Source organism: Echinops telfairi, unplaced genomic scaffold (assembly GCF_000313985.2).
Source record: "Echinops telfairi isolate 266 unplaced genomic scaffold, ASM31398v2 ScPeMD7_7424;HRSCAF=8462, whole genome shotgun sequence".
Taxonomy (NCBI): domain Eukaryota; kingdom Metazoa; phylum Chordata; class Mammalia; order Afrosoricida; family Tenrecidae; genus Echinops; species Echinops telfairi.
In genome coordinates, this window is record NW_022111324.1 from 63,728,202 (window position 1) to 63,753,701 (window position 25,500).

Here is a 25,500-nt window from a genome sequence, read left to right on the forward strand (position 1 = left end):
GAAAATTCATATGGTGACGTTAGGGCATGTTTTGATAAGTAATACATAGTACTGAAAATATTAAGATAAAACATTGAACTGCAATAAAAATGGCACAGTATGTAGACATATGCATTCTGCTCTTTTTAAAATGTATTTCCAAAAATATTTTGGTAAGGCAGTATGGGTAATTTTCATGAATTGGGACCCTATTCCTTATGATTCCATTTTCCATTGGTTAGACTTGGAAATGCTTTCTTTGTGGTGCCTTTCCATTTCCTCTAATTCATTTAAAACCCCAGTCTCCTGCCTTATACATCTATTTTTAACAACTCATGATCATTCATTTCTGTGCTAGCTCTATTGCAGCACTCTACTGAGGGCTTATTGAGCATCCCAACCAATCATTCTTCTCTTTTTAATATAATTGGGATACTTTCAGTTTTCAGCCAACTTTTAGATTTTTATATTTATTTCTTTTTCTATCTTCAGTTTTGAAAATATTTTAAGTTATAGTCTCTAATATCAACAACAGAGTTTATGGCCTAATTCTATCCCAATTTAATAGTTTCAGGCTGTGGAAAACAGATAATCATCTGACTTTAAGATGGGACTGAGTGGATAGAACAGAGGGCACCTTACTTGACCAAGGGCATAAATGAGTTCATGTGCATATAGCCAAACATACCCTTTTACATATATGTACACAATATACTGATCTAGCTCTTTATTCTGTGTCATGTCTCTAGCTAGACAATGCTCTAGCACTTTGGTTATTAAAGAGTGGTCCATAGACAAGCAATCATGGCATCATCTAAGAACTTTAAGAATTATAGAATCTCATGCTCCACCCAGATTTATGAAATAAGAATATTCATTTTTTCAAGAGACCTGAAATATTCACATGCACCTAAACCTTTAAGAAGCACTGGGTGATCTACATATTGACTGCCACGGCCAGACCCAAGCCCTTTACTTAGCGCTAGATCAAAGAACGCAGCTACCTACGAGGGAGAGAATTCAAGAGGGATGGAGAAAATTGCAAGCACGTGCTTGTATAATATTTATTGAATGCCTCCTACATTTATCTGTCTGTATTCTAGGGACTTTCACTTAAATCTCCTCACCTTATCACAGTAGCACCATCTGTGCAAGTGCCTACAGCAATCGCAGAACCCTGAAAGGCCCAGGTAAGAGAAGGACAGGTAGAATGGCAGGGTGGAGCCAGACAGTTGCTCCCACCAAGAGTAGGAAGTAGGCTGAAACCTCTGCCTAGAGAGGTAAGTAGAGATTTATAGAACCTTCTCCATGTACCTCAGGGTTCAACACAGTGTTAAATGGCTTAGGATTTTAGCCAATTCATGGAATTGAAGCCATATTAGATGAGGGGGTACCTAGTGTAAGCAAGCTCCAAACTCAGGACTCAAGTCAAACAACTCATGCATTGAGCTCCAAGGGACAAAGAAGGAAACACTGAAGAATCCTGCGGAGCTCTCATTATATGTACCTTAATGGATTTCTTCATGGTGCAGCAGATTTCATCATTTTGGGTTCATGATTAACTTTTAGATCTGATAAGGCACTAAAATCAGGACCTTCCAAAATGCATCAACACACACCTGCAAAATATTAATAACTTAGATGGATGTTCTAAAAGTCATCCATGGTTTCACTAGAGGCTCGAGGACTCTAGATTAAGAACTCCTCAATTATGAAATTAACTCTTCTTCATTTGCCCGTCTCCTATTACTATTAATTTTATCATTGCACTTTAGATGGTCTCGATGTCTGTCTGGACTTTGGCATCAGTATTTTCAGGAGTCAGTGACTCAGACCATTACTTCATGCCATTCTCAAGATCTTAGTGTTCACATGAGAAAGAATTAACTGCATTTCTCATGGTAGCGGAAGGCAAGCCTACTCTATCTTATGAGATTGGATTGGGCTGCAGATGCAACTGCCAAAGGGAGAGTTCCCATCCGGAATACAGAATGCACAGCACAGGCAGCCGGGCCATTTGGGGCTGGCTTCATTCCTGAGTTATTATAACAAAATGAAACTTGAACTACTGCCTAATTTCCATGTATGATCCCTAATATTATTACGGATTGCAACTGCATAAATTTACAAAATGTCCTTGAATTCAATTTTACAGTTTATAATTCAGACATTATTAACAACTTTTTTTTAGCATGTAATCTGTTAGCTCATTGAAAATGACTATAAACATTTTTTAGAATTCTTCATTACATTATTCAGGCAGGGTGCACTTAAGATTATATCTCCACATTTAACAATAATACATGTATTTTGTCTCGGTGCCTGAAGCATAAGAAAATAACAAGAATTAAGACAACATACAAATGGAATTATGAGATAGACCATTTGGTGATCTTCAACTCATAAGAACACTTCTATCATTTTAGTACATCGACATCCCTATGTAATTCTCTCTGGATACATAACAGAATTAATTAAAATTATCTTTTTTCCGATTATAGAAAAATCAACAAAGTGACTTAAGCAATATAGAAGAACATAAAAATAGAAATATGCTCTTTAAACAAGAAAAAGAAGAGCATGCCTTTGCATTTTAAATTAGATTTTTGTAGCAGGAAAAATATAATCATTTTGAAGCACTGGGAAAAAAATTAGATAAGACTTTATCTTTCCATCCTTTCTTCTACTCCCACTTCCAATACATGATAGTGTATTTCTGCCTTCTTCAAACTGGACAATATAGCACATTTCTATAATTTTATACTAGTGTTGTTAATATATAATTCATGCAAACATATGCCCATATTCATATAATATACAAACCAAGGGTTTTTAGTATACTCACAAAGCTGTGCAATAATCACCACAATCAATTTTAGAATCTCTTCATCACTTCGTGCCCATTAGTGGTCCCACCATTGACTGGTCCTCTCACCCTCGGCTGTTACTGTTAGCTGCCATCAAGTCAGCAGTGTTTTCAAGGCTGTGACTTGAAGATATTCCATGACTTCTATGGGGATTCAAACCACCAACATTTCAGCTAGTAGTCAAACACCTAGCCAAGTGGGCCATCCTGAGACAACCAAAGGCAAGTACCATCTATCCATTTTCTTCCTTTGGTTGCTTGGCATTTGGAGTCAAAGAGACCATTGCCTAATCCAGTCTCAGGAAGATTTATACTTACCATATGTTTTCCTCTTAGTTTTAGCTCTTACATTTGCATCTTTGCTCCATTTTGATTAATTTTTGTATACAGTGTCAGGGATTCCTCCAACTTTAGTACTGTGGAACTTGGATATCAAGTTGTCTAGTGAGACAATGAGGTATAACAAGACTCCCTCACTAAATCATGGGAGGAACCCAAGACTGTCTTGGCAAACCATTGGAGAGACACTAAGATCTCTCCCCCCCAAAAAACACTCACTGTAAACACTCACTGTAATCAATTCTAGCTCATAGTGACCCTATAGGGCAGACTAAAATTGCCCCTGTGGGTTTCCAAGTCTGTAATTATCTTCAGGAGTAGAAAGTCTCATCTTTCTCCCAATAACTCTCTAGGAGCTGTTAAATTAAATCACCTCAGACATCATCCATGGAAGGATGGCAACCAGGTAGAACTTGCAGATAAGCAACACTGAACAAAAAGGCCAATTGAGTATTCAAACCCCTCTAAAGTTGTTTTACAGGAAACCGAGATCTAGCCTTGTGCAGAGACGGGGCTAGCAGGGAAGGGAGGTGGGGTAAGGCTCACCAAGGTCCACAGAAAGCGCCTTGCTATGGTTAAGTGCCATCGATTCAGTTCCAACTCACAGTTACCCTCTGTACAACAGAGCCAAGCATCACCCACTCCTGTCCTGTCCTCACAATTAAGTGTGCTTACATTTATGTCCACTCTGGCAATCATGGTAGCAATCCATTTAGCATAAGGCCTTCCCCTTTTTCACTGCCCCTCTAAGTTACCGTAAATTAAACCCTTCTCCAAGGACTGGTGTTGCCTAACATGTCCAAAGTACGAGACAAAGTCTAGCCATCCTTCCTCTAAGGAGCATCCCAGCTGTATTTCTTTCCATACAGATGTGTCTGTTCTTTTGGCACATTCAATATTCTTCTCCAGAGCAATAATTCAAATTCATCAATTATCCTTTGGTCTTCCTTATTCAATGCCCAACTTTCACATACACATAAGGTCATTGAAAAGACCATGACTTGGGTCAGGCACACCTTCGTCCTCAAAGTAACATCCTTGATTTTCAACACTTTAAGAAGAGGTCTTGAGCAGCAGATTTACCTAATGCAATGTGCCATTTGATGTCTTGACTGGGGATTCCAGGAGCATTGATTGTGGATGCAAGCAAGACAAAATCCTTGACAAGTCAATCTTTTCTCTATCACAATATTATCCATTGGTCTATATTTTGTTCTTCTTTACATTGAGTTATGATCCATACAAAAGGCTACAACCCTTGATCTTTATCAGCGAATGCCTCAACTCCTCGCTTCCAACAAGCAAGAGGGTGTCATCTGCCTACAACAGGTTGTTAACAAGCCTCTCTCCAATCCTGATGTGGAATTTTTCTTCACATAATCCAGCTTCTCTGATTATGTGCTCAATATACAGATTGAACAAGTATGGTGAGAGAATACAACCCTGACGGACACCTTTCCCTTGTTCTGTTTGAACAACTGCCTCTTCATCCATATACAGGTTCCACATGAGCAAAATTACTTGTTCTGGAATACTCATTCTTCTCAAGGCTATCCATGGTCTGTTATGATCCACACAGTCAAATGCTTTTGCACAATGATTCCATCTTTGTGCTCCGGAAGCTTAGCTGAAACCTGTTCACTTTGGTTTTGACCTTGCTGGCAATTGAAGTACAATAACTTAGCTTCCAGTATCACAGAATGCCGCTATAGTATGACAAACTGACATAAAAACAGTGGCAGGAGCCAGTGAGGGTGCAGGACAGCACCGATGAAACACACAACTTTCCCCTAGTTCTTTGGTGCTTCCTTCCCCCCACTATCATGACCTCAATTCTCCCTTACAAATCGGATTAGACCAGAACATTCACACTGCTACAGATAAGAGCCCACACACAGGGAATCCAGGATAGATGAAACCCTCAGGGCCAATAATGAGAGCAGAGATACCAGGAGGATTAGGGGAGGGTGGGGGGAGAAAGGGAGAATCGATCACAGGAATCAATCTAGAGCACCCTCCCAGGGGGACGAATAATGGAAAAGTGGTTGAGGGGCAATGGATGATGATATAAGATATAAAAATAATAATCTATATCTTATTGAGGGTTCGTGAGGGAGGATGGGCCAGGGAGGGAGAGGGAAGAAATGGGAGCTGATATCAGGGGCTCAAGTGGGAAGAGAATACTTTGAAAATGATGATGGTGGCATATGTGCAAATGTGCTTGACACAATGGATGAATGTATGGATTGTGATAAGATATGTAAGAACCCCCAATAAAAATAAGAAAAAAAGAAAAACAGTGGCAGAAGAATGTACATGCTACAATAAAATTCTTTTGCAATCAGGATCCAACTTGGAGAACAACTTCATGCTCATCCTGTTAGTATAACCTGGCTTATTCCAAGAAAATCCTACAATCTCCCTGTTGTTCCCTTGGCATGGGGGATAAAAATTCTGAACCTCCCTAGTTTCAGGAAATGAGGGGAAGAAAAACAGATCACTACATTTGAATTGAAAAAATTAATGGAGAAATAATAGTGTTTCAACAAATGATCCTGGATATTGCTAGTGTGGCATGATCCCTGGCCTAATCCTATAAAGGAGTTGCTGCCTTCTGACCAAGAATGACCAGGAGAGCAAGAGTTAGTACATGAGCGAAGTGTGTTAGAGAAGAAGCTAACTGAGATAAGGAGGATCATGCCACCCTAGCAACATCCAGGATCATTTGTTGAAATACTACTATTTCTCCATGAAATTTTCTTGGCAACTTGGCTGAAAACAAAGTGACTGTAAATATATGACTCTGTTTCTAGACTTTCAATCCAATTGTAGTGATCTATTTTTCTATCATTTAACATAACAATCCTACCTTTAATACTGCAGTTTCATAATTATGAAATTGGAAAGTGAGTCTTCCAACTTTGTACCTCATTTTGAAAACTGTTTTAGCCACTTTTTGTTTCTAGCATCCTCATAAAAAAATTTAGGATCAGCTCACTTATGGGTGAAAGAAGCCAGGTGACCTTTTAATAGTGGTTACATGAACCCTATAGATCCGCTTAGAGGGAGTTGCATTCTTTATTGTATTAATATTAGTCTTATGATTTATGACTATAAGATATATTTACTTTTAAATAGGTCTTAATTTCTTCCAATAATATTTGTAATGCTTTAATACACTATAACCTTGCTGAACTCATTTTTTACTTTTGGTAGCTTTTTAGTAGATTCCTTAAAATTTTCTACATACACAATGATGTCATGTGCAAACAGAAATAGCTTTGTTGTTCCTTCTTCAATTTGGATTCCACTTATTTCATTCCCTGGTCTTGCCCCAGCTCAAATACATGTACAAAGTTGCATAAATGTGATGAGAAGAAACCTGCTTGTTTTTTCTTCATTTTTTGGGGGTGGCTAGAGTCCAGGTTTTTACCATTAAATATGATGACAGTATGTATTCTGTTCCTCCATGAAAACTCTGGGGCCTTTATATTAAAAGAAATTTTCTTCAACTCCAAATTTGTTAAATATGTATAATCAAGAAAAGTGATGACTTTTGTGGAATTCTTTTTATGCATATTTTGAGAGGATCATAGATTGTTCTGATATGCTGTATTATACATATTAATTAGCTTTATTCTACTGATATGCTGTTATTAATTAATTTTCTATGTTAAACTCCCTGCATTCCTAGGATATATTGCAATTGGACATGGTTTGTGATGCATGATAAATGGTGCTGGACTGAGTGTGCTAGAAAAATTGCATTTGAGTTTTTTAGAAGAATTTACATCTATTTTTTAAGATACTCATCTGTAGATTTATTTTCTTATGATAGTGTTCTATTGTTTCCGTATCAGAGAAATATGTATCTCAGATTAGTTGGGACAGGTACCAACCACTTCTTTATTTTGGAAGAATTAGAGAAGAATTATTGATTCTCCCTTAAATGTGTAGTAGAATTCAAAATCTCTATGTGTGTGTGATCATTCACCAACACCATAATTCAAATACATACATTTTTCCATGGTCTTCTTGATTTATTGTTCAACTTTTATATGCCTATGAGACTGGACTTTTATGAGTTCATTCTTTTATAATTTCTTTATTACTCTGAGTTTATTCTGCAATCTTGTTTCATTATGAACTCTTATGTTTTATTTATTATATAAAATACAAAGAATATGCCCCAAAGCGTTGCTGCAAAAATACTGTTATTTCTGTTATGTGCCTATGAATTCCAACTCATAGCAACTGGAAACATTTTCCAGTTCTGCAAAATCCTCATAATTGTTGTTATGTTTGATTCAATTACTACAGCCACTGTGTCAATCCATTTCCTTAAAGGTCCTCCTATTTTTCTATGACTACGCATGATGTCCTTTATCAGGGACAGATTCTGACAACCTGTCCAAAGTATAGGAGACACAAGCTCGCCATGCTCATTCCTTAGGAGCATCTGGTTGTACTCTTTCCAAGACAAATTACTTTGTTCTTCTGCCAGATGACAGTAGTACTTTCAAATTTTTTCACCAACAGTATCACTCAAATGCATGAGTTCTTCCACAAACTTCTTTCTTAATTGTTCAGCGATCACATGTATAAGAGATGATTGAAAGTACCATGGCTGGGTGAGGGGCACCATAGTCCTCAAAGTGACATCTCTGCTCTTCAATTCTTGGAAGGGGTCTTCTGGAGCAAATGTGGCCAATGCAATGCATCACTTGATTTCCTGACTGCTGCTTCCATGAGCACTGATCGTCATCTAAGCAAGAGGAAATCCTTGACAACTTCCATTTCCCACATATCGTGATGGTTGACGATTGGCCCACTTTTGAAAGCTTTGGTTCTCATTTGAGTAACCTATATTGAAAGCTGCAGGGTTTCGTTTTGTTTTGTTTTTCTGTCAGTAGGTTCAAGTCTCCTTCACTTTGAGAAGTAAGATTAAGTAAGGAAGATGATGTCACCTGCATTTCACGGGTTGTTAATAACCTACTCCCAGTCCTGATGCCACATTCCTCTTTATCTAGTCCAGGTTCTTGGATTATTTGCTTGGCGGACCGGTTGAGTAGTAAGTAAAGTGAAAGGCTATAGCTATGACGCACAGCTTTGCTCATTTTAAACCATTGGTATGCCTTCCTTTGTTTGAATCACTGCCTCTTGGTCCATGTGGAGGTTCTGTACGATCAAAAAAAGTGTCCTGATTTCCTATTCTTCTTTATATTGTTCATAATTTGTTGTGTTCCACAAATTCAAATATCTTTACATTGTCAGTAAAACACAAATACACATTGTTCTGGTATTCTCTGCTTTCAGTCAAGATCCATCCGACTTTAGCATGTTCTCTTCTGAATCTGGCTTGTACTTCTGGCAGCTCCTTGTCAATGCATGGATGCATTGTATGACCTTAAGCAAAATTTTACTTGTATGTGATATTAATGGTGGTGTTTGATAATTCTCACACTCTGTTGATTCAGGGTTTTTTTTGCTTTGTTTTTGTTTTTGTTTTTTAAAGAGTGGGCACCCATCTGGATCTCTTCCTGTCAGTTGGCCAGGTAGCTGTCTTCTACATTTCTTGGCATAGACAAGTGAGAACTTCCAGTGCTACCCCAGCCTATTAACACATTTCAATTAATATTCCTTCAATTCTTGAAGTCCTGTTTTTCACGAATACCTCAGTGCTGTTTGAAGTTCTTCCTTAAGTGTATAAATTCTTGATCATATCCTATTTCTTGAAATGACTGAGCATTAAACAATTGTTTTTCATAAAGTGACTCTACTTAATCCTTCCACTTTCTTAAAATGATTCCTGTGTCATTCTATATTTTGCTTAGGGAATCCTTCAAACTATTGATGATTTGTGTTTCATAGCGATTTCTTGAGAATCTTAACTTCGTTCAGCGTGAGGTGCCCTGAGTGTACTCTTCCTGTTCGATTGTCTAACTCCAGGGCTTGGCACATTTCATGATAGTCATGGAATGCTTTCCTTTGAAAATTCCTGTTCAAATCGTAAAAATCTTTATTAAACAAAGTATGAAGCTACTGTTTCCTAACATATCCTTCATTCCAGTTGATACACTTCTGAAGGCAGCGTTCCCTTCTCTCTACCCCTTCCCTGAAGAATCTGCCTCTTTTAGTTTCGAGGACAGTGAAGGGCAGTTTTCACAGCCTCAAGGGAAACAGATAGTGGTCCTTTGAAATAGTCTTTGGTTTAGGGGAACAAAGGAATCTGAAGGGACAAGATAAAGCTATAAGGTGGATGAGATAAAGTTTCTCAACGAAATCTAGTAAGACTGCCCTTGCAATCTTCAAGCGGGTGTGCATTGTCACGATGACACATTTTTTTCTCAGTGCAACTCTTGGTCTCTTTATCTTCAATGCAGTTTTCAATTTTCTTAAAATTTCTTCCTAATAAGCCCCTAAATTGCCCTGGGCCTCCCTTTGAAACCCAAGAAAGCAGTGGCCATCACCTTCTGCACTGACTTCTTCGTCATGAAGGTCAGTGACCCAGCAAATCCTCTTACAAACTACTATTTGATGGCATCTTCTCTATTGGGAAGGCACCCTAACGAGACTCAAGCAAGTGAATTACTGACAGAACTTCTCTGCCGGCCACCTAAGGATTGCAGAGGTATGTTGAAATACTGTTTTGTTTCAGATAATCTGTGCTTGTCTGACCTGGAACCCTAGTAGCAATATTTTCTGACTTACTCTCCTTCTTATAGAAGATATACTTTGCTTTTTACAAAGCAAAGGTTATTATACAGCTATAGATAATATACATAAAATATCTGCTGACTTTTAATTTGAAATATAAAAGCATTGATTGATTTTCACTTTTTACATTTTCCTTTGTTTTCATCTCTTCCAAATGTATATATCCCCATCTATCTATAGATGTCCAATTTTGCTTTATTTTTATAATCATATGTAACTTATTGGTTTTCAATGTGATACACTTTGTATCAAATATAAATAATGTACATCATTATGATACTTGAAATATTAGTAAGAAAACAAAGTGTGGTTTGACCTTTAAAGAATAAAATATAATTATTTAAAAAATTTTCCTTAATGGAAATTATCATTTGAGATCACCAAAAGACCAATGGATTCCCTTAAACTTTAATTTGGCTTTAGTTATTTCTATGCACCATAATTATCTGTCATTTTCTGTGCTTACTATTGCCTGCTGTATTGTATTTCATATTAAACATCTTTGAAAGGCTGATTATTGGTAACATTCTGATCATCTATCAGTACAAACAAGTATTCATTTTGACTTCCTCTTAGAGTGATAGAGTAGACTTGGGTATTAAATTTTGACATGAAAACTGTCCTCTCTTGAAATTTTCAAGGTAATTTTCCATAGTCTTTTAATAACATTACTTCTTGATAATGGCAATAATTCTCATTCCTTATAGTCTTTTTCTTTCTCTATTTTCATTTTAAACATTTGATTTTGAAATAATTTTAGACTCATAGGAAGTTTCAAAGATAAGTATCTGAACGTTTCATTATATCCGTCACCCAGTTTCCCTCAGTGGTTACATCTTTCATGATTATACTACAATGTCAAAACCAGTAATTTGACATATATTCCATGTTTGTACCATTTCATATCATTTAATCAAATGTGTCTCATTCTATGTCATTTAATCCGATGCGTGTGTTTGTGTAACTGCCACCATAATCAAAATCCGAAAATATTATATTATCCCTCATGATAGTCATTTGCACTCCCCTCCCTCGCCCCCACCATTTTTACCCTGTGTCAACCACTTCACTGTTCTCCATTTCCATATTTCTGTTGTTGCAAAAGTGTCCCACATAAAGGGAGTCACACAGTCATTACAAGATCTTCCGATTGGCTTTCTTTGCACTTAGTTTAAAGATTTTCGTGTTAGTCATGTCGTTGTATATGTCAATCTTTTATTATTTTATTCCTTTTTCTTTTTATAGCTGTAAAGTATCCTGTGGAATGACTGCATTGTCCAGGATTTAACCCTCAAATTATTGAGGGTCATTTTGACTCTCAATATTGATTATTGCACATAAAGTAGCTACTTAAAAACATGCCCACATTTTCTGGAGACAGATGTTTTTATTTCTCTCACATAAACATCTAGAATCGTAAGGGCTAGATCATGTAGTAAGAATATACTTGACTTTTTTAAACTTCCAAACTTTTTAAGGTGGCTTTAACATGTTAACATTCAATGAACAATAAGGAATATTGTTACCATTCTTATTTAGCATTGTCATTGTTTTTAACCATTCCCATGTATGTGTTCTGATATTGAATCATAGTGTTTGTCACATTTACTTAATGACAAATGTTGAAGATCTTTTCATTGGGTGACTTATCTGTCTTTTCACTGCAGTGAAATGCTATTATTTCTTTTAGGTCTGCCATGTTCCTGGACAGGGTGGAGCTGCCCCTGCGGGTTCTGAGACCATCCTTCTTTATGGGAGTAGAAAGGCTTGTCTTCCATGGAGTGACTGGTAGTTTCCAATTGCTGAACTTGCAGATAACAGCCCAAGGATTTTATAAATAAATAGTTATTTTTATTTTTTATATTTTACATTTGAATTTTGACAGTTTTTATATATCCTACACATATAAAATTTATATATTTATACATATATGTGATTTGGAAATTTTCTGCTACTATCTAACTTGCCTTAATAGACTCTTCGACGATCAAGTTTCTTTTTTAATTCTGATCAATTGTAATTTATTAAGTTTTGTTTTATTTTTCTCTAAGGATTGCATGCTTGCTAACACTTATCAGAACACATTAACAAGTACTAAATCCTAAGGAATTTCTCAATGTTATGTTCCACAGTTGGGTTGGCTTATAGCTTAAATGATTACTGTGATTTGTTAGCATATATTTTAAAGAGACTATTAAACAATGTTATTAATATCACACGAAAATATAGTTTTGAGGAAATAATTGAAAAATGGTTGTAGCAGGAAAACCCCAGATAACTACAGGAAATTCAAGCTAGATTCACAGGGGGACAAATATTGAGGAATATGATCACTGATGATATGTCATTACTGATGGATCTTGGATGAAGGCAGACAACACCAGAAAGATGTTTATGTGTCTTTTATTGACTATGCAAAGGTATTCACTGTGAGGTTCATAAGAAATGTGTATAACATTGGCAAGCATTGGAACTTCAGAATACTTAATTATGCTCATGTAGACTAAGTGGCTGTCCTTAAAACAGAGCAAGAGGATGCTGAGTGGTTTAAATCGGGAAAGGTGTGCATCAGGGTTATCTATTTCAAAAGACTTATTCAATCTATACACTCAGAAAGTTATCAAAGAAGCCTGACTACTTCTAAAACAGTTTGGTATTAGGATTTAGAGGGAGACTTATTAACAACCTGTCATATATAAATGATGCAAACTTCCTTGCTGAAAGCTAAAAGGGCTTGAAGCATTTATTAATGAAATTTTTAAAACTACAGCCTTCAGTATGGATTACACCTCAACATTTTTAAAAAAATATTTGCAAGAGGACCTATAAGCAACATCCTGATAAACAAAGATAGTATTTAAGTTAAGGATTTCATTTTGCTTGGATCCATAATGAATGCCTATGGAAACAACAGTATTGAAATCAAACAACATATTGCACTGAGCAAATCTGCTGTAAAAGACTTCTTAATGCCTTTGTCTTGGATATAATCAGCCATAATCCTGCCCAAGAACTAGATCCACCCTCCCACCCTACTGGAGGTGGGTAAAGCTACCCAGAGCCAGCAATGTGCTGGAGCAGCTTTGATGACTAGAAAGATCAAGTCATGCACATCTCTTCCCAGCTCGTGGTCACTGATATTTCATTGATAACTTGGAATTCTCCCTGATGATGCTTTTTTTTCCCGTTTTTTTTTTTTTCCAGATACCCAGTTGTTAACTCTTTACAGTTTTTCAATTTTCAGGGCTATCCAAACTTGTATCCCACCTCAATGAAATGAACTTGGGGGAGGGTAGGGGAAAGTCTAACCTAGTTCAGAAAAAGAAGGCTAAATTTCCCACACACCAGAATTTTGGGGTTTTAGAGACATATATGCTACACTTTAATTCATAGGTGTTATGACTTGTGAGATTTTATAAAAACTTCCTTTTAGTCTCTCAATATACCAAAATAATTTGACCTTACATCATTACAGAGAAAAAATGCTGTTTAAGTGAAAATTGTGCACACAACTCGGATCAGTATCATCACCATTTAAGTGACCATTTGACTTGAGATTAGTGCTCAGAGAGAATTGCTCTTGAATCATTCAAACTTTATTCAACAAACAGGTATTGGATATTTCCTTGGCTGTTTGTGGAGGACACAGAAACAGAAGACAAGTAAACAAAGAGAATGTTACATGATGAGAAAGACTGCAATAAAGACAATATCTAATAATAAATATTGCCATTTAAGTTAATGCTGACACATAGTGACCCCCTGTGGGTTTCCAAGACTGTAATTGTTTACAGGAGCACGGAGCTGCTGCTGGTTTGAACTGCCAACCATGTGGATAGCAGCCCCAAATGTAACCACTGCACCATAAGGGCTCCTATTAAGACAACATAAGATGATGTGAGAGTCACTGACATGAGCATGTTTTGTAACTGGGTGGTCAATTGAAAGATCTTGCAGGTGAGACTTGAATGATAAATCCAAAGCTGAAAATTCAGGGTTAGCTATGTAAAGATGAGACCTGTAAACATTCCATCATGTTTTACTATTGACTCTATATAGCTATCATTGTAATATGAACTTCTGCCAAAATAGTCCTTTATAGCTCAAAATCAGCACAGTAAAAAATGTCTTTGTTAAGTATTTTTCAACTTTTCAGCTTCCCAATGAAGCACATGATGTCCTGCTTTAACAAGCCGTGATTATTCTGAAGGTTTTAAATACGTATTTTAGCCTAGATATTTTTTACTTTTTTTGGCTAACACAATTTTTAATGTCTGTTAAAAGTTTACACAAATATATTTTGCCTTGGAATGATTATCTTCAAACTGTGGCTCTTAAATTTTTTTTTAAAAATTCCTTTCAATGTATTGTTATTTATGCTCCTAGCCATTTTATTCTTAATTATTGGATTCATTATTTACAGTAATTAGGTTCAGCTATTTTAATAGTTTTCAGTTATTAGTATTATCTGAATAGGTTAAGATGAAGACAGGTTTAAAAACAAAGTCATTCATACTGACTTGACGTAGAATATATAGTTAGAACTTGTGTTATTATAGCTAGGACATCCACATACATAGTATTGCGAATAAAATATATAACAAAATCATAAAAACCCATTGCAATTACAAAATCATAAAAATCCATTGCAATTATGAGTTAGAAATTGTTAGAATATGAAATTTTAGAAGCAGATCCATTTTAATTTACTTTTGAATCTATATATTAAAATAAACTTTTTTTATACTATCTTATCTAAAATTTGTTTTTAAAAAGGGGGATGCCTTTTATGTTTAATTACATAATTTGCTAATAATAATTTAATTAATAATTCCAAGTCTTATACTTAATTGAATCCCCAGTTTATTTGAAACCCTTTGCCCCTCAATTTTTTGACACTTGTGAAATTAAAAACAAAACGACCATTTTTATATACAAGAAATCACCAAAATAGCCTAAAGCAACTATGAGTGACCGAACACCTCCCCGTCAAAAAAAAACAACCAAAATCACCAAGGAGTTTTATGCTGATTCCTTTGAGACGGAGCAGAACTGTGCTCCCTAGAGTTCAATGGCTGCTCCTTTCAGAAGTTGATCACCAAGCCTTTCTTCCAAATCACCTTCAGGTGAATTCGAACTTCCAACTTTTAGTTAGTAACCAAGAATGTTAATTGTGTTGGGCCACAGAGGGATTCTACACTGAGAGTACTTTCCTATAAATATAGTCTTCAACAAAAGAAAACAAAACAACAACAAACAACAAAAACCAACGACAAAAAAAGAAAATGCTATAAATTGTTCAAGGTCTGTTTGTTGATCTTTGGGAATGTTTTCCAGTGGAGTCTGCTGGGTGACACACCCTGGCCCCAAATTCTATTTTTGGTATTCCCTAGGGACTTCTTCCTCTCCTCCCCTTGCAGTTCTGTTGCATGGGGTTTCAGTCTGTGTGGTGGGGTCAGATAGGGTGAAATTCCTGCACTGTGTCTCCAGTGTTGTCCTCCATTGTGCTGTCGGTCAGTGTAGGATATAGTGTCTAATAGTGGGGCCAGCCCTATGGTCCTCTCTGTGCATTGGCTGCTCAGAGGAGGAATATGGTTCTCAGGGCAGTCTTGTTTTTGCCCATATTATTATCTCTGCAGGTCTATCTGGATAAGATAGGCAGGATAAACAATCTGGAGGCAAAAATAACAGACCCATGGTTCCGGGGGTGACATGGGAGAGGGGGAAGCAGGGAAAATGAAAGGTGTTAACAAACCCAGGGACAAGGTAACAACAAGTGATCTAAAATTGATGACAAGGAGAGTGTAGGAGGCCTGGTAGGGCTTGATCAAGGGCAATGCAACCAAGAGGAATTACTGTAACCCAAATGAAGGCTGAACATGATAGTGGGACAAGAGGAAAATAAAAGGAAATAGAGGAAAGAACTAGGAGACAAAGGGTATTTATAGAGGTCTAAATACAGGCTTGTACCTATGTAAATATATTTATATATGACAATGGGGAAATAGATCTATGTACAAGTATTTATAAGTTTAGTATTAAGGTAGCAGATGGACATTTGGCCTCTACTCAAGTACTCCCTCAATACAAGAACACTGTTCTATTAAACTGGCATTCTATGCTCATCTTCCCGACAGGATTACTGAAGACAAAAATGGGTGCATAAGCAAATGTGGTGAAGAAAGCTGATGGTGCTCGGCTATCAAAAGATATAGCATCTGGAGTCTTAAAGGCTTGAAGATAAACAAGCAGCTATCTTGCTGAGAAGCAACAAAGCCCACATGGAAGAAGCACATCAGCCTATGTGATCATGAAGTGTCAATAGGATCAGGTATCAAAGAACACAAAATCATATTGTGAATGGGGGGGAGGGCAGAGTGGAGACCCACAGCCCATCTGTAGGCAACTGAACATCCCCTTAGAGAAGGGTCGCAGGGAGGCAACAAGCCAGTCAGAATGCAGTACAACAGCGATGAAACATACAACTTTCCTCTAGTTGTTTAATGCCCCCCACATCATGACCTCAATTCTACCCTACAAATCCGGCTAGACCAGAGGATGTACACTGGTACAGATAAGAACTGGAAACACAGGGAATCCAGGACAGATAAACCCCCCCAGGATCAATAATGAGAATAGTGATACCAGGAGGGTAAGGGAAAGGTTGGGGGAGAAACGGGTTACCTATCACAATGATCTACATATAACCCCCACCCTTGGGAACGGAAAACAGAAAAGTGGGTGAAGGGAGACATCAGTCAGTGTAAGACATGAAAAAATAATAATAATGTATCGATTATCAAGAGTTCATGATGGAGGGAGAGTGGGAGAGGGAGGAGGAACAATGGGAAGTTGATACCAAAGGCTCAAGTAGAAAGAAAATGTTTTGAAAATGATGATGGCAACATGTACAAATGTGCTTGACACAATGAATAGATGCATGGATGTGATAAGAGTTGTATGGGCCGCCAATGAAATGATTTAAAATATTAATACATAAATATATGTAATCTCCAATTCCACCAGCAGGTCATCACCCAAATTAGTCTCTGACAGAGAATCATTCTTTCCATCAAGACAGAAATCCTCACCTGATCACAGACGAGGCTATTTTTTCTGGTGCCAACTTTATCACAATCACAAGGTACGCAAACATCGATGGCCGCAGGATCGGCACCAACTTGTTGGAAAAAGTAATCCTTGCACAGCTCACAGTTCCTTCCTGCGTCAGGAAAAGGTTATGCATTATGACTCCAATTCATTAAAATCAGCTGCATAATTCAAAATTAAAGACTGTATTCCTTAGAGAGAATTCTATAATTTTCGGGACGTCCATTTTAATGCACCTTTCATCTCTACCTGCCAATTTAGTGATCCAGAGCATATGAAACAATGAACCTGTTACAAACTGTGCTTTACTTCATTAAACTCCCATCTGTTATCTAATGCCACACTTCTAAAAAGCTGGGCTTTGTAAGGACCTGTACTTTCTGAAAGGGTTCATTTCTAAATTTAAGACTTTCCTTTATTTCTAGCACCAAGCACTCAATCCAACTTTGAGAAATTTCTAGATGTATGGAAGGTCATAGTTACACAGTTGGAAGCAAATATGCAGCCCGAGAAATGTACTTTTTTTTCCCCAGAGAGGAAACTGACCTCAGTACAATTCACTATTCGATCATTAACATGGTTAAAACAAATACCTATGTTAACACATATAATCATCATTTTTCATTTCAAATATGAAAATGCAAATGTATAACATGTAAACATCTCAAATAAATTTCACATTAATCCTTAGAATTTCCTGGCACGTTTGGTACATTCAGTAATCCCTATAGTTCATAGTTTGTAAGTTAGAAATTACACCATGCTATTTTATATGAGAGAAATATTAACTACTGGGAATTTTTAAGTGAATGTGAGTAGCATATAAGGCCACTGAAATAAAACTTGAGGTTCTCAATTACCCTTTAAACATTATGCACTCTGCTCAAATATGGCTGAAATTGGCCCAATATTAGAAGACTGCTGAAATAACTTAATCAAGTGAAAACTCACATTCTGATGAATATTGGTTATGGCCTAATTAAAAATTAAATGGGCTTATAATATTTCTAGAACATTTTCTATTTACATATGCTGATGACTCCCTAATCTATATCTCCAGTCTAGATTTATCTCCTTTATTTATTATTTAATGAATATTTATTGAGTGATTACCATGTTCCAAACACTGTGTTAAGTGCTGGGGAATACAGTAGTGAGAAAAATACACATTACACCTCTCTCATAGGGCTTTCTCACATACTAGTTGATAAAATTAATCTTAATTAAATAACAGGAGTAAATACACACTATGGAACCAAGGTGAAAATAAGATGCCAAGAGACTACACCAATGGTCCTTTTCGGAACCATCACTAATGGATTTTAAAGGAGTCTTCAGCCCTGTGGAACCAACTGACCACTGAGTGTGCTCTTATGTGTCATGGCAACACGGAGAATGTGTTCAAAACAGAACCAGCCATCTGCTCTCAGAAGTCGGATCCCAGCCCCATGGAGGTTCCTATCTTCATACCTTAACCCTTTATTCAAGCATCAGCCTTGCCTGCTCTACTTCCCTTATCTGCAGCCTAAAACCAGTTGCTCACAATATGCCACTGCTTTCCCCCTGGTATATGTCTTGTGCTCTCATTCCTCTACTCACTCTGTCTTAAATGTAGTTGAACTTCATTTTCACCGCACTATTGCAGTACCCTCCTGTCTGATCTTCCCAAATCACTCAGCATTCTCCAAGATGTTCTCTACAGCTAGAATGGCCTTTTAAAAAGAATAAACCGGTTTGTGTCTATTCCCTAGAGACACCCTTAAAGTAACCTCTCACTACTCCAGAATAAGCCAAACTCAGATTTTGTATGGCTCCCAAGGCCCTGTGTGTCTGGCCCTCACTTTTCTCCCTAATGTTTTTTCTCACCACCAGCCAGTTACTGTTCTATCAGTTGTTTAGAAGTACTGTGTTTCTCTCTCCTCCATCTTAGGGGAAAACGTGCTTCTCTCACGGAGAGTTGCCCACGTCCCCAATTCCCTTCCCAACCCCTCTATTATCTGGTAAACTCCAACTGGACTTGCTATGTCTTTATGCACCATGTTGTGATTGCTTCTTTTACCGGGCAGCTTTCCCACTATCCAGTATTCCATACCAAGACATGAAAGTTCATTATCGTGGATGCCCACAGCACTGAGCCAAGCTCTTATGACATTTTAGGTGATCAGCAATTATCTAACAGATTCGATCACTCATGATTCAGAGTAAGGAGCACAGTTTCAACCCCTTCAGTGTTGGGCCATCACGTTTCTCAAATGCAGAGAGTACCTATTTCTGCTTTTATGGTACTGGCCTTTCCTAAAGTCGTGGTTTTTAATGACTAAACAAAATGCTTTCTATTTTTAGATAACCAATTTTAGATCAGCTTTGGATTTAGTTTTTGTGGTCTTCTGCATTTAACTTGCTTTTTAAAGTAAGAAAACCCTAAATTCCCCGTGCCTCTGCAAGATGTTCATGAATACGCATATCTCCATAACAGAGTAAGGACATAAAAGATGGCAATGGGGACACATGGGAAATATTTTGAGGAGGGTAATTGAATGAGGTGGACCCTTAAGAAACAAAAAGAAGAGCAGTCGCAGCAACACCACCTTTTTCTGCAAGTATGTTGTTGAAGACCAGACTTCCATTTTTGAAAAGTAGCTAATGTTTTGGAATTCTGATGATTTGACAAACTAGTTTGGGTTTTCATACTGAACAATACAACAGTGTTTTCTTAAATAAGATACTAAATCCATTGCCGTTGTGTGGATTCCAGCTCATAGTGACCTTATATCCAATATCCAAGGTTGTAAATCTTTATGAGATCAGACCTCAGTTTTCTCCCAAGAAAAAGGCGGGTGTTTTTGAACCACTGACCATGTGACTAACAATTCAATGCTTACTCGAGCGCTATGAGATACCCGTAAGGTAATTCAAAATAGAATGCACTGCATGTTTAGCAGCACACAGCCACAAATGCCAGGTCTGCATCTTATATTGTTTACAATTTACCTGTCGTGTTATGCTCACAGTCGTCACAAACTCCTCCACCCCCTCTGTGGTGCTCCAATGGGAAAGGGTCCACTGAAATGTCATAGTGGCAGCTTCGGGAATGGCTGTTGCAATGACACTGTCTACAATTGTAGGCATGAACTTGATCACCTTGGCGGAAGGGCTTGTCATTATAAAGAGGCAAACAGCGATCACACTGGAATAATAATAATAATAATAAAGTAGAGATGTATTTTTTTAATTTACACAATGATTTAATTTAAATCACTAGATTTAAAGATAATGTCAAAGAGTTAAAAGCCATCAATCTCTTTTTCAATCTTTTATATTTCCATTATCAGCATATTACACGCAGCCCTTACTTTGCACGGCGGGTTGAGTGTTAAAAGTCACCATGCAAGCTGCACTGGTACAAAGTGACCTTTGTGGGCTTTAATGCTTCCACTTTTTCATGATGGACTATTAATTCCAGATCTACAGCTCTTAAATTTCTTTTTAAATCTACTAAAAGTCAGCCAAAATGCTTGTAGGAAAATTAACAAATATACTGTCAACTTTGTTATATATGCTGACTTAATTTTTTTAATGGTTTTACCTATGAAATTGATAATTTACGTAACTTATTACTAGAAACTTGATCTTGCTTTCCTAGATCAATCTAATATCAAAAAGGTAATATTAACCAAAAATAATCAGGATTTTTATGTTTATCCTCATAAATTAGATTGTTCTTTGTTGACACAGATTTCACTAATTACTAATATTTAAGAAAACCAGCATTCCTGAAATTATGTTTTCTTTAACCATTGTGGAAAATTCCCAGTGTTCCCAACTTATGCTACAATATAATTATGAGCCTAGAGAGTTAAAAGAATGAAAAATAAATATCCAAATATCTTACATATTCATAATAGTGGTCCTTTGCTATTATAGTTTTATTAACAATGTGAAATACTATGTTGATTTTGAGACCATTTAAGGTGCTTGTTGCTCTATTTTTTGTGACAAGTACTAAATATGCTTAAAACAGTTTGACATTTTTAATACTCACTATTAGAACAAAGTACAGTCAAAAGAATAATTTTATTATTTTATCAGTATTTATTTCTTCTGCTTGTTCATAAAAATTCTTCCCTTAACATCTTTAAAGGCAAGAGGAAATAAATAGTAGTTCAAATGTCAAAAGGTATTATTTATGATTATAGTATGATAAAAAGAAAGAAAAAAATGAGAACACAAACATTAGACCAAAAGTTTTACAGCTCATAAAGCTGCACTCTAATAATTAGTAAAGAAGATATTTTTAATTTGGTCATTTTAAAAAATTTAATATAAGAGCTTCAAAAAATCATGGGAGATACTCATTATCTTCTAATACCCTTTTTCTATTTTTTCACAATCAATGTGATACCATTCATCTTCAATTTGTCAGTCCTGACACAGTGGATCAGAGTAGCATGTGATGGCTAATATCTGTCCGCTTCAGCTCACTATTACCTAGGATATTATTTTTCAAGTGTCCTATTTTATTTTCCATAACTTCCAACTTTCCTTGGCTCACACTTTGTACATTTCTCATTCCAAGTATTAATGGATGTTTACCACTTATCTTCTCATTTTGAAGCATGTCATATCAGCAAAACTATAGCAGCTTGTGATATGTAGATGATACAACATAAAGGAAACAAACAAAAAATACTCACAACTGGACCTATATGATACATATCATGATTACTAAGAAAATATTGAAACTGTCAAAGATTTTTTTTACTTGTATCCACCTCAATGCCCATTTGGGCAGCAGTCAGAAATCAAATGGTGCATTTATTATGCTGGGCAAACCTCTTCAAAATGCTAAAAATCAAAGACGTGACTATCAAGACTATGGTGTGCTTGACAAAAAGCATGTTCTTTCAGTCTCCTCATATGCATGCAAAAACTGGGCAACAGAGTCCAAAGAACAACTGATGCATTCGAATGCAGTTAGATGATATTGAATATGCTAGGGTCTGGAAAAGGTACAAACAGATATCTCTTGGAAGAAAGAAGCAAGGCCAACATGCTCCTTGGAAATGAGCATGGCAAGACCTTGGGTCACATATTTTGGACAAGCTATCAAGAGGGATCCAGCCCTGAAGAACGGCATTGTGCTTGATAAAGCAGAGGACCAGTGACAATGAGGAAGACCCTCAATGGGATTAATTGACCCAGTGGCTGGATCAATGAGCTCAAACTAGCACCACTTTTGAGACCGGTGCTGGGCGGTTCACTGCTGGTTTCTGTTGTCCATGGAGTCACTATGGGTCAGAATCAACTTGACAGCAACTAACAGCTACAACTGCATACGAAGCTTGATCTCCATTTATTCTGACTTCATAGCCATGAGATATACTTAGGCTAAAGCTATTTTTTCTTATACCCTAAGTATGGGTTGAGATAACCTAATTGGATAAATGGAAGAGAAGAAAATCTGCTTTTTGTCTGCTTAAAATTGAAGGAGAGAAATGAGCTCATAAATTATCTTCCCCAGGTCAATTAGTACAATTTATCTTGTTCTCAATTGTCCTAAGAGTCAGCATAGGGCTGGTAATTGCAAAGTTGACGGTTCAAACCCAGTAGTAGCTCCGGAAGAGGAAGAGGAAGCTGTCTGCTCTCAGAAAGGGGAAGAAGCAGTTCTTCTCTGTCCTGTTGGGCAAAACCACCGTGATGACTGTGAGTTTGGGATCCCATTGTGAAAATTTAGCCAAATGTAAATTTTCTGCCTACAGATAATACTGTAGCCCATGTTTCATTTTAGTTCTAAATATTCCTATTGAAGGCTTCACTCACATGATGGCGGTGCTTTTACTATTTGGCTTCTGCTTTCTTGAATAAAAGATGATGGGAAGAGTGGGGTGGCATGTGACTGCTTATATTTTCAATGTATCTTCTAGGAAGCAAGGGCTGGCTGTTTGAGTTGGGGATCTTACCTACAAGAGTTAGTGGACCAAAACTAGTAAAAGCATTTTTGTGTTGTTGCCATTGTTATGAAAACAACTTTGTTTCTTTTTTATTACCATAAAAATAATCTGAGAAGTTAACAATAGACTTACCTGAATTTATCATTTTATTATTCTATCAACATGAAAACCATTATGCCTTGGGCTGAGCTATGTACTGTATGAGTGAGCAAAAGACACCATTCTGTTTTCTTTAAAGTTCAATGTGAGAAAGGAATGCCCCACTGACTTAATTGGAGTTTTGGGTTTGAGACCATCAACTTCTTGTTGTTGAAAATGACTAGACTTATAGAAAGGTTCATACTATTTTCTCTTTTCCAGAATAAAAGAGGCATAACTATCATTTTTCAACATTCAAATTGGAATTGTTCAATGAAGAAAAAAAGTATTCCCATCAATCTGGCAAATGTTAGAGAAAGGCTGAATGCAGATACTATCCTAGGAATCTTATTTATCCAGGAGTGCCTAGCTGGCCCAAATGGTTCCCACTGCACTCACCAAAAGAGTGTTAACTCACAATTACCCAGAGCTCACTTGGAATCCAGCCCTGGTGGGATGCAACTAACAAGAGCAGCCGTTAGTTACTGCATCTATGCCATCCTACTGGATCCATAAATCCCACTTAGAATTCATATAAGTACAAGTTTAAAGTTAGTCGAGAAGAATTATTTATAATAAGGTATATATAGCAGTGAATATATTGGGTGCTAAAAAGGAAGGACTTGGCTACATAAATACCATGCGTTGTCAATGGTCGAAAAAACAAACCCAAATGACTCATTGAGTCAATTCTGCCATAGAATGCCTTGTTCAACAGTTCAGAACTGCCCCTTTGGGTCTCCACACTAATCTGTACTGAAGCAGGTAGATCATCTTTCTAGAATTTGTATTTGACACCAAGCTAAATAGAACCTGCAAAATATAATCTTATTTGGAGCAGTGGCTGCAAGTTGGCCTGCCAACTACAAGTTTAGCTGTCCTGTGGGGGAGAGATGAGGTTTTCTGCTCCAGGGAAGAGCGTCACTCTTAGAAAGCCACCTGGGGCATTTCTATCCTGTGCTCCAGAGTCAAATACATGGCAATGAGTTTGATTTTGGATTATGGATGTATAGAGATTCAACTTTAAGGAGACAGAAATTATGTCGGAGTAGACATTCTAATAGCAACCTTGATAACATATCTGAAAGGGTGTAAACTAAGAATCTATGCATGGTAGATTGCAGAAGTCTTTTAATTTTATCTATTTTCCCCCACAATGCACATTTTTTACTGATGTTGTGAAAAAAATTGAAGGTAAATACAGTGCAAATGCCTGGGCGATGACAAGAAAATTTTACACCCTTTGTATGCTTTTCATGTAATGCTTCACTTAGGAAATATAAGAAAATGAAAGTGTTCTAGTTTAAATTTCATAAAGATTAGTGATATGCTAAAAAGAAAATTATTTTTCCAGATACATTTTAGGCAGAGTATAATTTTTTTAAAATATACGTTTTTAAACAATTTGGATAATATATAGTAATAAGGATATTCAGAGATGAAAGTGTGCTTTACTGTTTTAAAATTGATTTGCTGAACAAAATTAAATGACATTTTGGTCTTAAATCCTTAGGACAATGCTACTCTACTAATATGTAGTATGGTTTCAAAAGACAAATAAAGAGGAGTAATTTGGTTATCACACTATCAATTTTGATCACATAATCGTGTTTCATCACAACTTCTTTCAGGTAATTCATAGAGAACCATGGAAAAATGGAAGGAATAGCCATAATTCATAAGCACATTATGGATTCATAAGAGAGTAAATTTTTGAACTCTCACAATACTCTTTTATCTTTCCTGTCACTGACTTCCTAAGTTGCATTTCAGATTTTAAAATATTTCCAAGTCTTTTATTTTATGCACCAGATAGATTTCTACTCCATGTTTCCCAGTTTGCAGTTGACCTTTTGTCACTTTCAATTATGTTACACTGTCTTCTGCAACAACTGGATTTCCCTTGATATGTCCCTGGATGCTCAAATTATAAGATTAGACAATGGCAATATCAGGGTGGAGACCCTTTTTTACTGATTCACTTAACTGCTTTCATTTTGATAGCTTCCTAAAGGCTACTTAATCAAGTCCACTAAGTTGCAGCCAAACACTTTGACATGTTCAAGTCAGAGAATCAGGGAGCAATCATTGAATCTAGAAGACACTGATGAGATCTATTTTATTACATTATATTCTAATAATACACAATGACATTTCTCTCTTCTGGATCATTAAGCTGGAATATATTGTTCTTTTGTTACTATTAGAGGGTAGCAAAGACAATCTTTCAAAGATAATCCACAAGCCTAAAGCATTTTTATCAGCCTTACCCCATCAGTATCAATTTTGATCCATTACTTCTTAATACCCTCAAATTTGCAGAGAAAGTACAAAATTATATAAAGGAAAATGTAAGGTAATTTAACTCCAGCAGTCACTCATTTATCCAGTCACTTATCC

General features: G+C 36.6%; 1 protein-coding gene across 1 annotated transcript in view; it reads right to left on the reverse strand.

Annotated features, from left to right (window-relative positions):
* Positions 1-25,500, reverse strand: part of USH2A (usherin) — a 949,135-nt gene that overhangs the window by 810,179 nt on the left and 113,456 nt on the right. The window contains exons 9-10 of the mRNA XM_004700145.2: positions 20,003-20,198; positions 16,993-17,123 (exon numbers count right to left, since the gene is read on the reverse strand). Coding sequence (XP_004700202.1) covers positions 16,993-17,123; positions 20,003-20,198 — 327 coding nt within the window. The remainder of the gene's footprint in view (positions 1-16,992; positions 17,124-20,002; positions 20,199-25,500) is intronic.